We start from the raw sequence: 14453 nt of genomic DNA, 5'->3' as shown, positions 1-14453 counted from the left end.
CAGCTCAGCCTCAAAAACGGATTAAACTGAGTTTGCAAACTGCGTTGTCGTTTGGCACCGAAGCAGGCAAGCAGATGATTTTTCAATATAAAACTGGAAAACTGCAAACGTTAAACGTGGGCATCAATGCCTTGGTTTTGATGCCCACTAGGTGCCATCATGATAACACCTGGCTGAGATCACCGTGAATCAAAGAATTAGAAACTCTGGCGTGTCAATCGCTTATATCAAACATTACGTCGACTTAAATATAGAACTGAAAGCCTTATAATCAGGCGATGAAATGAACCTTGTCATGAATGCAAATCAAATCCGACAGATGCAAGAACCCATCAGTGATCATTATGCTGCGATGAAACAATACGTGATATGTGCTATCAGCTTTACCTTTACAAGCAAGTTTGGATCTTTTTTGTTCATCTTAATGGGGTTTAGCAGCAGGTGGGGTTAATGATGATTTTGGGAATAATCGATAAGACACTAGATGAACAGTGATATATTCAAGACGTATAATTGAAAGTAACCATCTTCAATATTTCACATAAGTAGCATTGATATTCTTAGTCACCATAGATGAAACTGAATTTAATGTATTCAAACATCTATCCAAGCGGGTATTTAACCGTATTTTGTGTTTGTATTTGAGAATTATCTTTATAAGTACCTGAGATATCATGAACAACCAATAATGATACTGTTGCGGAATTCACCGATATACATTGGATTAGCTATGAGAGTGTGCGAAATTTGATGGTAATTTTCTTCTCTCCACTCGTTGAGGAATGGCTGCGCCAAAAAGGGGTTAACATATCCCCGTATACGCTCCAATATAATCTAAGCCAGGACCAGATTTTAAAAAATGCCAGTTGCGACACCCCTAGTGTACTAATATCAACTCTAGGCTAAATTGGAAACATTGAACATGCACGCGAAACCGCTCATTCACTGACTACGCAAATGTTAGGCGTGAAATTACTCAGGAAATGTTTCTACAACGATTAGGTGGACTTCACCGACACATCCAAAGCGACCACATTCCCCGTCAGTTATATCGAAAACCAACATTAATTCGGCTAAGAATAGAAAGTCATCGACTGATAAAGACCAGAGACGCACTTGTCCTTCGCAACTGTTCTTGGGCGAAAACAATCATTGGCTGTACCGATCACGGGCATAATAAATATTGTTCCAGGTGAACGGGGTGGAAAGCTGCTGATCGAACACTCAACGTAAATATAAATATTACTTGGGAAGATATTTTCTATGATTGCACGGAGTGCGTTCAAGGCAAAACTGAAACAGGGATTTGCTTTTATTGCGGGAAAAAAGAATTAGCTCTCACTGTGGGGACCAGTAAGGATGTTTTGAGTACGTATGAAGCGGGTTCGTGTCTCGCGGTGGTTAGGGTGGGCCGTATGTTTTAGAGGTTGCGGAACGCCCAAACGCAGTATTTGCTGGGAGTGTGTGTGCGTGTCTTCGTCTGGGTTTGGTTTTTAACCGTACGGGTTTAGATTTTCTTGAATCCCACATGGATGAGAGTTTGTATACGCGGGTCAATCCTCAATTCTGTATTGGAGTTTGCCGTGAGAGCAAAGTCGGGGAGGGGTAAAAGCTCTAACCCAGTTCGGTAAAAAAAAATCGCTCAAATCTTTATATGCCCACTACTTAAAGTAAATCAATATTTTTGAAGGAAGTTTAGGTAAACCAGTTACTATTGGGCCTCATGTAATTGAATTGTTTGAATGATATCATATCTACTTTGATAGCGCGATAATAGACCCAAAAGCATATGGAAATATTGGTGTAAATATGTAACAAATTAGAATATGTGTAAAATTAAATGTGACTAGATGCATTTAAATTATTATATTATATTACCTTTTCTACCTTAGTAACAAATTAAAAGCTCTGTACTTTACAATTATATCATTTGGTATTCATAGTCAGTGAAATGCAAGAAATTATATGCTGCATATAAGAAAGAGGGAATGGGAAAAAGGAAGAAAAGTTAAATTAGATTAAAACAAAGTTGATTATGCAAATTTTATACTGTGTGTGTGTGTGTGTGTGTGTCTGTGTATGTGTGTTCACGTACATTGTGTGGATAGTATATTTGGTTGTGTTTTTTTTCTTCTTCCTCCCGTGTGTGGATCGTATATTTGGGGTTTGTACGCGTTAGCGACGTTGTGTGGATAGTATATTTGGGGTTTGTATGCGTTCGCGTACGTTTGTATGGATAGTATATTTGGGTCTGTTTTCCTTCCCTTCCGTGTGGATAGTATATTTTGGTTTTTTTCTCCTCTTCCCTCTGTGTGAATAGTATATTTTGGGTTTGTTTTTTCTTCTTCCCTCTGTGGTGTGTGTGTGTGTGTGTGTGTGTGTGTGTGTGTGTGTGTGTGTGTGTAAATTGTTATACAATCTAAATAGCGGAAAACTTACCTAGAAAGACTGCAAAAGAATCAGCTGCTATTCCATCTGAAAATATGTACGATATAATGAGGTTAATACTCTGCAATAAGAGCAATTATTTGGCCGACTATTTCGAATGATTTCTCGTCTGAGGAACCATTTTCACTTTGAAAGAGCCATTGACAAACGTGATATCGGCACACGACACCTTACAACATGTATTTGGCACAGTTTTATTCAAATTAGCAGATCTATTTATTAAAGATGATGGTGTTACTCAAATTCCGTTCAAGACGGCAAAGTTTCTTGTTCGATATAAAATATTTTAGTTTGATACGTTGCCTATTTTTCAACGAATTGTGATGGAAGAAACACATCAGGCCCAATTGAAATCGCTGAGATACCTCATTTGAATCGCATTTTCCTATATGTTAAACTTCATATAGATTGCTCGAAAAAGCTAGGTTTATTAGTGAGTTTTTCATACACTGTCACTTAACTTTTATAAAAGGTGTTCAAAAGCCTATACTAACAAAATTCGAACTTATTTGTTATCAAGGATGCTTTCAGAAATTGTATAAGAAATTATTTTGAATTAGAAAACAATTTCTATGCACGTCTACAACTGTTTTTCATACAGGTGCACTAATTAAGCTAATGGCGAAGTTAAACGTCACTCAGAAAAACGTTAATTGTAAAGGCAGATTTGTGACGATTTAACTATGTTTCAGATTTTGCTGTTGATTTTCATTAGCCGCATAAAATGTGTGTGCGCGTGTGTGTGTGTGTGTGAGAGAGAGAGAGAGAGAGAGAGAGTAAAACTCTGCCTAATCTCATGTATGACCATCCCTCCGTACAGTCCGAAGATGATAAACAACAACAAAGTTGAAATTCTGTTTTAGTATTCTACTATCCTTATAACTACGATCCACCCGGTAAAAAGACCACTTATCTCAAAGCCACATATATGGTTGTAGGAGAGTGTTTAAACAAAGGTATAGTTTGAAATAAAGACAAATATTCGATGCATGCATCGTTATTTTGACATTTTATGTGCAAATCAGCACGATTCTGGAGTTGAGAAGACAAAGTAATTATCTAATTAGAATCACCTGCAATCCACATATGTGGTATTTTATTTGAGTTGTACATGAAAGCTATTTAAGGCTACAGATCGCTTGCTCTTTTTTACTCTGCGGATTTTAGCCAGGAATCTGGTAAAGTGTTCAAAGAATTAATTAATTAATTAATTAATTAATTAATTATTAGTCACTCAAGAAGTTGTTTTCACCTGCAAAGCGTCCCTTGGAGTTCATTAAGTAAACAAAAGCTGGCCTAGAACCATTAGTAAATCTCTCCCATGTACAAACTCCGGTGTTATTTCTGTCCAAGACAACCATCCAACCGACACTTGATTCGCAGTCAGTCTCATTTTCAGCCATCAAAAACCGCTGTAATTTGTCAACTTTACTGAAATTAGAAATGTGATCTCGTAGTCAGAGTGACCTGCACGTTCTTGCTTCACTATCACTATTAACCAGGAGCCAGATTTACTAAAAAGAACAACTTAAAATTTGTATGTCTTCTTAAGATATACAATTTTAACAATTATAAAGTGACATTTAATCTGTTTTTATTATACCTCCCTCTATGAAAAATATAAACGTTTCCAGAAGTATACCAATCAACAAAATGTACAATCCCAATTTCTGGAGACAGTTCTCAGAAGTCAATGTGACCATTATTACATTGGTTTTAATTATTTTTGTACTGATACATTGAAACTTGCATAAAAAGAAGCGTCATATCTTGTACATACAGTTGCACTGTCAAAATATACATAGGTATGAAATTACCATCCTGGGTGTTCTTTGTAGTAAACTGTTAACTACAGTTTCAGGTGAGCTTGAAAACAAAATAGATTCTCATATTATAAATATTAGGAGGGATAAAAAATAAAGATTCATAAAATGTTATCTAAATTATTTTCTAATTTAAATTTGGTTACGAAAAATAATACTATTACATTGTCAGGGTGCAATCAACTTAATTCCTTGCACTGATTATTTAAGTAGGTTTTTAGAGCTCCAAAATATGGGTAAGTGAAAATCTTGGAATCTAAACTTTGTACAGTATCAAAAACTGAAATCCTGCTAAACCATATGTATAAATGATATTAAAGACATATAGCAAATATTTCTTCAATTGGTTATATTTAGCAATAGTATTTGAATATCCAAGCAGTGGTATCTTACTGACTGCGTCATCGTCAGGACAAGAGAGAGACAAGATGCCTAAATGACGAAATGAGATGTGCAGACATGTTGGACTGATCATAGACTCATAATATCCAAGCTCAATATCCGTATTATGCCTAGCAGACGACCACCAGGCGAAATAGTTGCCCCGACGGCTTAATGCTGTAAACTTGAAACTGGAGAAAGTGAAACAGGCATTTGTAGAAGAAATGTGCAGCTAAGAAGACAAAATCGAAATAAACCCCAAACATTTTTTGAGGAAAACTGAACTTCCTTCAAAGACACTGTGTACTTAATAGCATCCAAAACCATTCGTCCCACCACAAGTAAACATCAAGGTTGATTTGATGAAAACGTTCATTAACACAGAGACTTCTGAATGAGAAACTTCTGATACAGAAGGTCTGCTTAGAAGACAGCACCTCATCATCTGAGAAAGCAGCTTTCAGTAACATCAAGAGGACTATCTAGTTCAAACTCAGAGATTTGCAAGACTCATGGCTGAGTAATAAGACATGAGATTAGCAGTAGTTCGCAGTCGGGTAAGACACCAAAGAAAAACTTCTGTGATGCATCGAAGACGATCTACGCTCTTGATCATCACCAAAATCTTCAATAGTGAATACTAACAGCGCCACACTGCTCACTGACTAAGACAATACACTTCGAACATTGGCAGAACTCTTCAACAGCATTCTCATTCAACAGTCATCTATCCGCGAGGGAGCAACTAACTGAAATTCAGGATAGCTCTTGCCGATCCTCCAGTGCTGTGATAGATATTGGCCTTCTGCCAAACTACCTGAAGCGGACGCTATACCAGCAGAAGTTTGCAAAGCCGGAGGCTCGCACATGACACAGAAACTGGCTGAAATACTCCAGTCAATGTCGACTCAAGGAACTATACCTAAGGAGTACATTTATACATCCATCGTGTACTTTTGCAAACTGAAATGTAACATACATTTCTGCGAAAACCATCGTGGCATCACCTATTATCAATAATTGTCACAATTCTTCTGAATCATCTAGTGCATCACACCGATCAATGGCTCCTGCCAATAATCAATGTGGCTTCAGAAAAGGACGAGAGACCACAGATGTGGTCTTTCCAGTTCGTCATCTCCTGAATAAATGTTAGGAACAAAACTTCAACATATATATTCATCGACCTGTCAAAAGATTTTGACAGTCAGCTATTGAGATCTTTGAAAAGCCATGGCAAATGTTGGTAGCCCCCGAAAAATTCATCATGATGGTTTTGCAGTTCCATGATGGCGTGCTTGCTCACACCGTGGATGACAACAAGTAATCTGAACCAACCATTGCCAGTTACCAATGGAGTCAAGTAGAGCTGTGTGTTATCCCCAACCATTTTCAATTTGATGTTTTCTGCCATACTTGATGTTGCCTTCCGTGACCATGAAACTGTGATCGACATTAGATACCGGACTGATGACAGTCTCTTCAATCTGTGGAGACTACAAGCGTAGGCAAAGTTACATGAAGTGACTGTTCGCGATCTCCTATTTGCCGAAGACTATTTCCTGAATGCCAGACCTGAGTATATCATACGGCACAGAATGGACCAGCTTCTGACAATTTCGGTCTCATAATCAATATCAAAATGATAGAGGTGATGTACCAACCTGCACCGGAAACGATTTTGTAAGGCCTATCATCGCAGTAAATGGCCAAACCCTCCTTGAATAATTTCTAAAGCAACCGTGGCCTTTTGCAGACTGTGTGCAAATGTGTAGGTAAACAGAGGAATCGGTTAACAAACAAAACTTAAGGTCTACAAAGCCACTGTGTTGCCCACCTTGCTTTATTCTTGTCAATCCTTGAGAGTGTACAGACTCATGACAAGAAGCTGAATAATTTCCACATAGACTTTTTGAGTAAGCTGACGAGGATAAGATGGCAGGACATGGTCACATACACTGCGGGCAGACAATCCATGCATCCAAACTCTGCTGATGAAATCACATTTGAGATGTCACCAGCATATTAGAGGTGCGACTACCAAAGAAGATCATCTACGGTGAGCTTAAGGAGAAAGCTATATCAGGGTGGTCAGATAAAACGCTTCAAAGATTCCCTCAAGTCTTTCCTGAGTCTTGGGACGATCTCATACCATATCGGTCAACGTGTCAAATGTACCCTAGACAGTAAAGAGCATAAAATGGCTTAATCAGTCATTCATGTTCTCACAGAAATCTTACTATTTAGTAATGTCATGGTCAACTGAAAGCTCGAAGGACGAACAAAAAGTAGCCGGCCAGGTACAAAAATCAGCACAAATGAGAAAATGCTTGCCGATCGATCTCGACGTTAACTGAACAAATGATGCGACAGAGAAATTAATACTTTATGAATGATTTAGGTGTGTAAATGAGAACTGAAGAAAGTATAATCGACATATAAAATGATGTGCTCATTTTTGAAAAGTTCCAAAATCTACCTATCATACACATGATTGACTTTAGTTTAGAATTAAATGTATGACGTTGTAATGAAACTTTTTTATGGTACAATAATTTGTAAGAAGATATATTCAAAATTATAATGCATACCCAAATGGAACAGGCTCATGACGTTTCTCTAATAGTAAAGTTGAACGCTATCGAGATCTTTTTGATTAAACATGTGCTAGCATTTATATTCTAAAGCTTAGATGCTGACAAGGGTTTTAAAACTGACCCACATGTAATGCTTGTACTTGTCCCAAAACGCCACTGCCACTATGCCTTGATTTCATCAACCTTCTTCCAGAAATGGCTGCCCTAGGTTTTATCACATTTTTTTTAATAAATTCTCAAAAAGTAACAAACATATCGAAAAATAATGCCTGCCAGTAGATCTGCCATTATTATTCTACCATTATTATTACAAAATTAATTTTTTAAATTCAAATTCATATTATACAAATTACATCAATGGCAAGTCAGAGCATGAATGATCCCCGAGTCAAATGTTATGCACAGGCATTGGTGTTGTTTACAACGTCATCTGGGTACATTTTACTGAGTTTGTTTCATCGTTTCATTTTATTGATTAAACAGGTTTAACAGTTTCTGTCTCATTTGTGCTTGTACATACCCTTCAGCACTGAATACGAGGAAGGAAGAATTGTTGATATCCGAGTAAGAACTGTACAAAACTCTTTTCTTAGAAAACCAACCGGTCTTGTCTGCGGCTGTAGCATCAAACACAACATAAGCTTGCTCCAGGCCGTCTTTGTAGAAAGCAACCTTCACCTTCGGTAGAAAACGAGAGAGTTTTACAAAAATAAACATCTATCAGGAAAATCATTAACAAAAGAAGATTTATTTCAAATAATCTTACTGAGCTATGGCAATATTAGATAAATAATCTCTTCGCGAATTGGATCAATCAGACCCTATTCGGTTTTTTAGAGTTATTACTGCCTCGACCCCAACACCTGCAGACTTTAGTTAAGGAATGTGAAGTTGTTAGAGGATACAATAGTCATGAGGGGGTGGTAAGCCAGAATGTGTAAACTGTATTTCAGATGTATTATGTTGGTTTGAAATATTATTATTCACGACATACACTATCTGTATTTACAGATTCATATAATTAAAAATATCGCAGTACAAACTGACGGGGATGGGAGGCCAGATGGCAAGTAATTGCTTATCTTCACTCGAAGGTTTTCTCCTGGCACCTCAGTTTCTTTCACCTCGCAGACTAATGTCAAATGATGTTAGTATAAATACAGATCAAGATCCATATTAGCATGTACCTGTGGAAGGAATGGTCTGGTTTGGGAAGTGGCTGTTTGATGATGTTAAAATTAATACACATTGGATTGCGATGTTTCTATATCGCGCCGAACGATACACTGTCTTCCAATAGCAAAGTCAGTTTGCTGTCAAGTACAGTCTGTTTCGGATAGTGAATATTCTTTAATGAGGTTTGTCTCGTTACAACAAGGTATGTTTACTGTAACACTTATTTCAAGTAAAATCTCTTTATAACGCGAACAGTCTTCCAATTTAGTGTGGTCGTTCATCAAAAACGACCAGTATGTATGTAGCCTCGTCAACCGTTAATAAGAAAACATGAGTTTATTTATAATCAGTCGCGGTTCATGAAATTTCGATAATCACTGGAACGCTATGCAGCAAGTCGTCTGAAGTTGTAAAATGCCTGGATTGACAATGGCACACACAGCTGTCTTCATTAAGGAAATAAAAGTATAAATGCAAAATAATACGTGTGAACATAAGACGCTGGCTAGATAAAGCAGCTCAGAACATACGATGCTTGCTACATGAAACAGAACGCGACATTATATATAATGTTTTACGTCAAAAAGGGGATATCACGAAGCAATTTACTCTATATGGATTGGATATTTAAAAAATTAAATTAGCTAACGTAATAGATTTTATTACAGAAACTATGATCCGTTGTAGACAACTTATTATGTTGAAAAAAAAACAAATAGACATATATAATGACTAGATAATATTCTTAACATGTTTACATTACTGAGGAAGGATTACTGTCCGCGATGGGTTCCAGTTATGCACCCTACTTATGTGGTGGCATTGCCTGTGAACGTACTGGATGCCCCTCCGTCACACTTTCTTATTCATTAGTGTAGATCCGTCTTCTCAAGTAGGAAAGGAATGTTTAATAGAGAGGTGTTTTATCCCCATTACTTAATAACTAATTTAACGTTTCCAAAATTAACAAAGTAATTAACTAACCATCACTATTCATAAAAGCACCTTAGGTACAAAAAAAAATACAGACGAGACCAGGAATCTGCCAAACTCGAGAAAGTATAGGGTGCAGATACCAAAGGGCTTTGCCACAGGGCTCGACACTAAATGGACAGGCTTATAGAGAAGCCCGAGAAAATCGACGTAACAGAATATGGACAGACAAATGTACAGGCTATGTAGAAATATGAACACGTATATTAAAAAGTGTTCCCTATCAAAGTAACTTTTCAGATACACACACACACACACAAACATAAACACAAAACTCACCCCATCTTTTTTACTTATTGTTTCTGTTTTGGCCTTTCTTCCATATTGTCCTTAACAGATATTAGTACAGAAACAAACAAAGTCGAGAAAAAGTAAAATAAAGCTGGAGAAAACACATAATCTGTAAGACGAGATGTATATCAAACACATAACACCGCATAGAAACAAAAGAAGGTTTCATTTTTGCTCTAAATTTTAGGTTTTTTTATAGCTCAATACATTATTTCTCTCGTCGATAAAAGGGGAAAATTATGTTGGAAAAATGAACTAAAAGTGAGCATGTGAAAAGAAAAGAATAAATTTCCATTTTTTTTTCCTTTTCTTTCTTTTTTAATAAGACAGTAGACAATTGATTATGAAACCAGTCTTAACACAGACACAGGGAGCAGCAGAGAGACTGGGCCCACCAACTATTTCGTTTCAACAGAACCCCTATCAAAAACATTTCTGATAGAAGTTCTTATCTCACAAAATAAACCCTTCTATCCAGAAACTATGATGACTAAATCCTCTTTTCTGGCTAGAAGGGTTATTTTGACAGCGATAACTCACTATAAAAAAAAAGTTTCTTCACGGGGGGGGGGGGGGCTAGACGAAACTCTTGGTGGCTCAGTCTCTCTGCTGCTATGTTGTTTGCGTTTTCGTTGTAAAATATTTTAGGATTTTTAGTTAAAAAATGTATCTAACCCAACTCGGTATCGTGTCCGAGGATCATGTAAATTTATCGTCACAAACCCGTGTGGTTTTCGTTGAGCATGACTGAAGAAATTTCTGAATTTATTGAGGTCCATATCACCACTGCACCAAGTCTGATGAATATTTCTCAGCGTGTGTGCGTCAACTCCGTTAAACACCGCAAGAACGTTACAATTATCTCTGATCACTTTTGGAATTTGTGTATACCGCTGAGTCACATAAATGACATCAGTGTTTTTGTGTCGACCACGGGAGAATATTCTGGCTGGATTTTTTTGTTTAACCAACATCACATCGTCGTACACAACTAGGTTGTTAATTGATCCATCAATGTCGTCGACGGATGGAGCTTCTTCGATGTCAGTTATAAAATCAATAACATCTTCGTGAAAATCACTTTGATTTTCCATTATCGATTTTGCACTTTCGTTAAAATCTTTTAGCACTTGATAACACCGCTGATCGTCCACAGACGGGGCTATCAAATATAATTTATCCCACTTCATCCACTTCATTATCAAATTCAACAACAACTGTGTCTTACCCGACCCAGATGGGCCTATGATAATCATTCGGATAGAATTTGGTAGCACTGAGTTATGTTTGATTGGCTCTCGTCGCTTTGTCGCGGAAAAGTCAGTGATCTCCATTTGAAATGTCTTCGGCGTTAGATATATCATAAAATAAATATGGATTTATATTGTGTGAAATGCCGAGCACGTACCCCAACTACGGATACAACAACAATTACAACAAAAAATAATCGACAAGCGCTTACAGGCAAGTGTGAACGATGTGGCACAAAAAAATTTAGATTTTTTTAAAAAGAAAGCGGAGGTGATATCGCAGCCAAGTTAGGAAAATTACCAGGAGCTCCTTGGGCAAAGTATCCCGGAGAAAAACACCTTCCCGGATATGATTACTGTGGTCCAGGGACCCGACTTGATATCAGACTTGATGCTCAGGATCAACCAAAACCCGGTGAGTATCCGATAAACGCTATCGATGCAGCGTGCCATGCTCATGATGTAGCTTACCGAAGCAAAGATTTGCAACAGCGCCATCTCGCGGACGTGAAATTAATTCATGCGTTAAATGCCTTCACTGATAAATCTTTCAAGGAAAAGTTAGCATCCTGGTTGATAAAATCCGCAATGAAATATAAACTTGTATTAGGCGCTGGGTAATTAATAACAATGCAAGCATTTCCAATGGAGTCGATTTATTATTCCCCAAGCGGATACTGGAGAGGTAACACAGCAATTAGTAAACTCGCTGAAGCAGCAAAGGTTACGGCGGTTACTGCCAAAAATTGGTTATCCCGACAGGCAATATGGCAAATTTATCTACCGCGCCCTAAACAAATTCACTTTGCGCATTTCGATGTTAGTGTGCCAAATGAGGTTTATCAGGCTGACATACTATTTCTGCCTCACGATGTTGTTTGTCGGAAAACATATAAATACGCGTTAACCATAGTTGATGTTGCCAGTAGATACAAGGATGCGGAGCCGTTGACAACAAAGACAGCATCTGGAGTAGCCGATGCGTTTAAACGAATTTATCAGCGAGGACCTCTGCGATGGCCACATCTGCTACAAGTTGATCCTGGCAAAGAATTTCAAGGTGCAGTATCATCGTTGATGAAACAACATAACGTCACCATATGACGAGGACACACTGAAATTCACCGTGATCAGGCAATTGTTGAGCGATTCAATCGAACACTCGCCGAAAGATTATTTGGATATCAATACGCGAAGGAATTTATTCAAGATACGAGATCGCGCGAATGGGTTGCAAGATTACCAAGCGTGATAGTTGCGCTAAATAATGAAATAACTCGAACAACCAATATGAAACCTTCCATCGCGATCACAAAAAAATATATACAAATACAACGAAATAATATTTCAACACAGCCAGTGTTGGGTAATGTCACAGTTAGATATTTATACGAACCAGGCGAACTTGAAGGTGGTAAACGAAGAGCGACTGATCCCATTTGGAGTGTTACCACACATAAGATATCCACCGTGACAAGATCCACTGACAGACCAGCAATCTACAGGTTGGATTCAACTGTTCCTCAACGTGGATTCACACGTGAGCAACTTCAGGTAATTCCCGAGGATACACAATTGCCGCCAAAATCACTGAAGTGACTTAACTAGCACTGGCGCCCCGACGTCGATTACACTCAAGACAGGTCAACATGACATTATCACGTGTATGACCGCGACTGTTATCTTTTCTGTCTACGGTAAATTGTCTTGAATTTTTATTCGAATACTGCCATAGCATTATACAATTACAGCTCGCGCAGTGATTATTCTGTTGTTGTTTCAGCGCAACAACGAAGTCAACATCAAGATCAAAATCGCGATTATTTTTCTTGTCACTCTGTTTGTAACCGGCGAGTTTTTTCCTTATTACATCACCATCGGTGATGCTGTTGTTTTCATCGCTATCAGCGTTTGAATGAAAATCCGAAGGATTTTTCAAGACAATTCTTCGCAGTTGAGATATTCTTCTGACTCTGGACACCGCTAAGTAAACTAAGTTTGACCATTCGATTCGATCATCAATGATCCAGACAGTTGTATCTGAAATAGTCAGTCCTTGAGAACAATGAATGGTCATTGCGTATCCTAGCGTCCACGGGGATTTATTCATCGATAGTGCATCCTCGACAGCATCGATGTCAACTAACACAATATCATTCAATACTAAATTCTGTTTCTCTGTCTTTCCTGGAATATCAACATCTATATTTTGTAACCGCGTATCAGTTGGTCTATAACATAACGGCGTTGGCAGCATTGGAAACTTTTTTTTTGTAACCGAAATAGCTCTTGTTGAAGTGTCTCTCTGACTATCTTTCTACTTGCCACTATCAAATCGTCTGGTTTCCACACTCGTAAAAAGTCACTCATCGAAGTTTCAGGAATCATCTCGGGCATAATTTCACATTAAATTGTATTCGGTTGTAGCCTGATTAGTGTTTTAAATTCTTTCAGCGTTGCATCAAGTGCTCGGTAATCATCAGACACTTCTTCGTGATAATCAACAAAATTCCTCAGCCAATCATGCGGAGATGCGCCGACAAACGGAGGTGGTTGACCGTGATCGCCGCACATAATCACTGCGGTATTTTTCGTTAACAGCCAATCAAGAAATGTTTTTAACATTTCCAGCGGTACCGTACATATCTCATCCCAAATTATTATATCATTGATATATTTTGTTCCCATTCGATCTGGCGTCCACGTACCGCCGCTGTATTTGAAAAAGCTGTGATAAGTACAAGAATTGACTCCTCGTTGTTTCATCTCTCTGGCAAGTCTGTGTGTAGGTGTTAGCACAATCATATCTGAATTTCGAAATAATTCAATCGCTCGAGTTGTTTTACCAGACCCTCCCGGCCCGTTCAAATAAACAGTTTTGTGTCTGGTGATTGGATCATCCACAGACGGTGCGGAAGATATTTCTGGCATCGTTGATTTATAATAATCATCCTCTGTTGCAACATCAGCGGATTCACAATACTCGTGTAACATCTCCGCTTTTATTCTCCACGAACCCCATTCATCTCCGCCGCAGAATTTCATTATACCGGTCAGTGATTCTGAATATTTCTTGTCGATATAAAATGAATCCGTTGCAACTCTGACTGCCATACCAGTATGGTATGGGCCAGGAAATCGATTTACCATCGATAACAAATTTATAGAAACATAAGCCAGCACCGAAGATCTCAAATGTGTGTATTGAGGCGATTCTCCGTCGATATAACTTACAAATGTGCCCAACTTTTTCCCGTCGGACAAGAACACATCCTCCCTGTTACAAAATATGTCTCTGGCAACAGCGTCGGCGATTATAAAATCCAATTCAGCTTCATCGATAATCAACCGCGAGTGATGCATTTTATGATCAAATGCTGCACCCTGAGTAAATTTACCGATTATTCTTCGTCCAAGATCTTTCGCTGTGATTTCACTGTTTTTGAGCCTAATCTTGAGAATTTCAGGAGCTCCTTCGCGGATAGCATCAATAG

General features: G+C 38.1%; 1 protein-coding gene across 1 annotated transcript in view; it reads right to left on the bottom strand.

Annotated features, from left to right (window-relative positions):
* Nucleotides 1-14453, bottom strand: part of LOC149808599 (uncharacterized) — an 85010-nt gene that overhangs the window by 27119 nt on the left and 43438 nt on the right. Inside the window, exons 11-13 of the mRNA XM_089979778.1 lie at nt 7770-7927; nt 3701-3879; nt 2440-2475 (exon numbers count right to left, since the gene is read on the bottom strand). Of these exons, the coding sequence (XP_089835904.1) occupies nt 2440-2475; nt 3701-3879; nt 7770-7927 (373 nt within the window). The remainder of the gene's footprint in view (nt 1-2439; nt 2476-3700; nt 3880-7769; nt 7928-14453) is intronic.

The sequence above is a fragment of the Sinohyriopsis cumingii genome, chromosome 1, assembly GCF_028554795.1.
Source record: "Sinohyriopsis cumingii isolate HCF-2022 chromosome 1, ASM2855479v2, whole genome shotgun sequence".
Taxonomy (NCBI): domain Eukaryota; kingdom Metazoa; phylum Mollusca; class Bivalvia; order Unionida; family Unionidae; genus Sinohyriopsis; species Sinohyriopsis cumingii.
The sequence above is the reverse complement of the archived record's forward strand: the minus strand, read 5'-3'. Positions and strand labels throughout refer to the sequence as shown.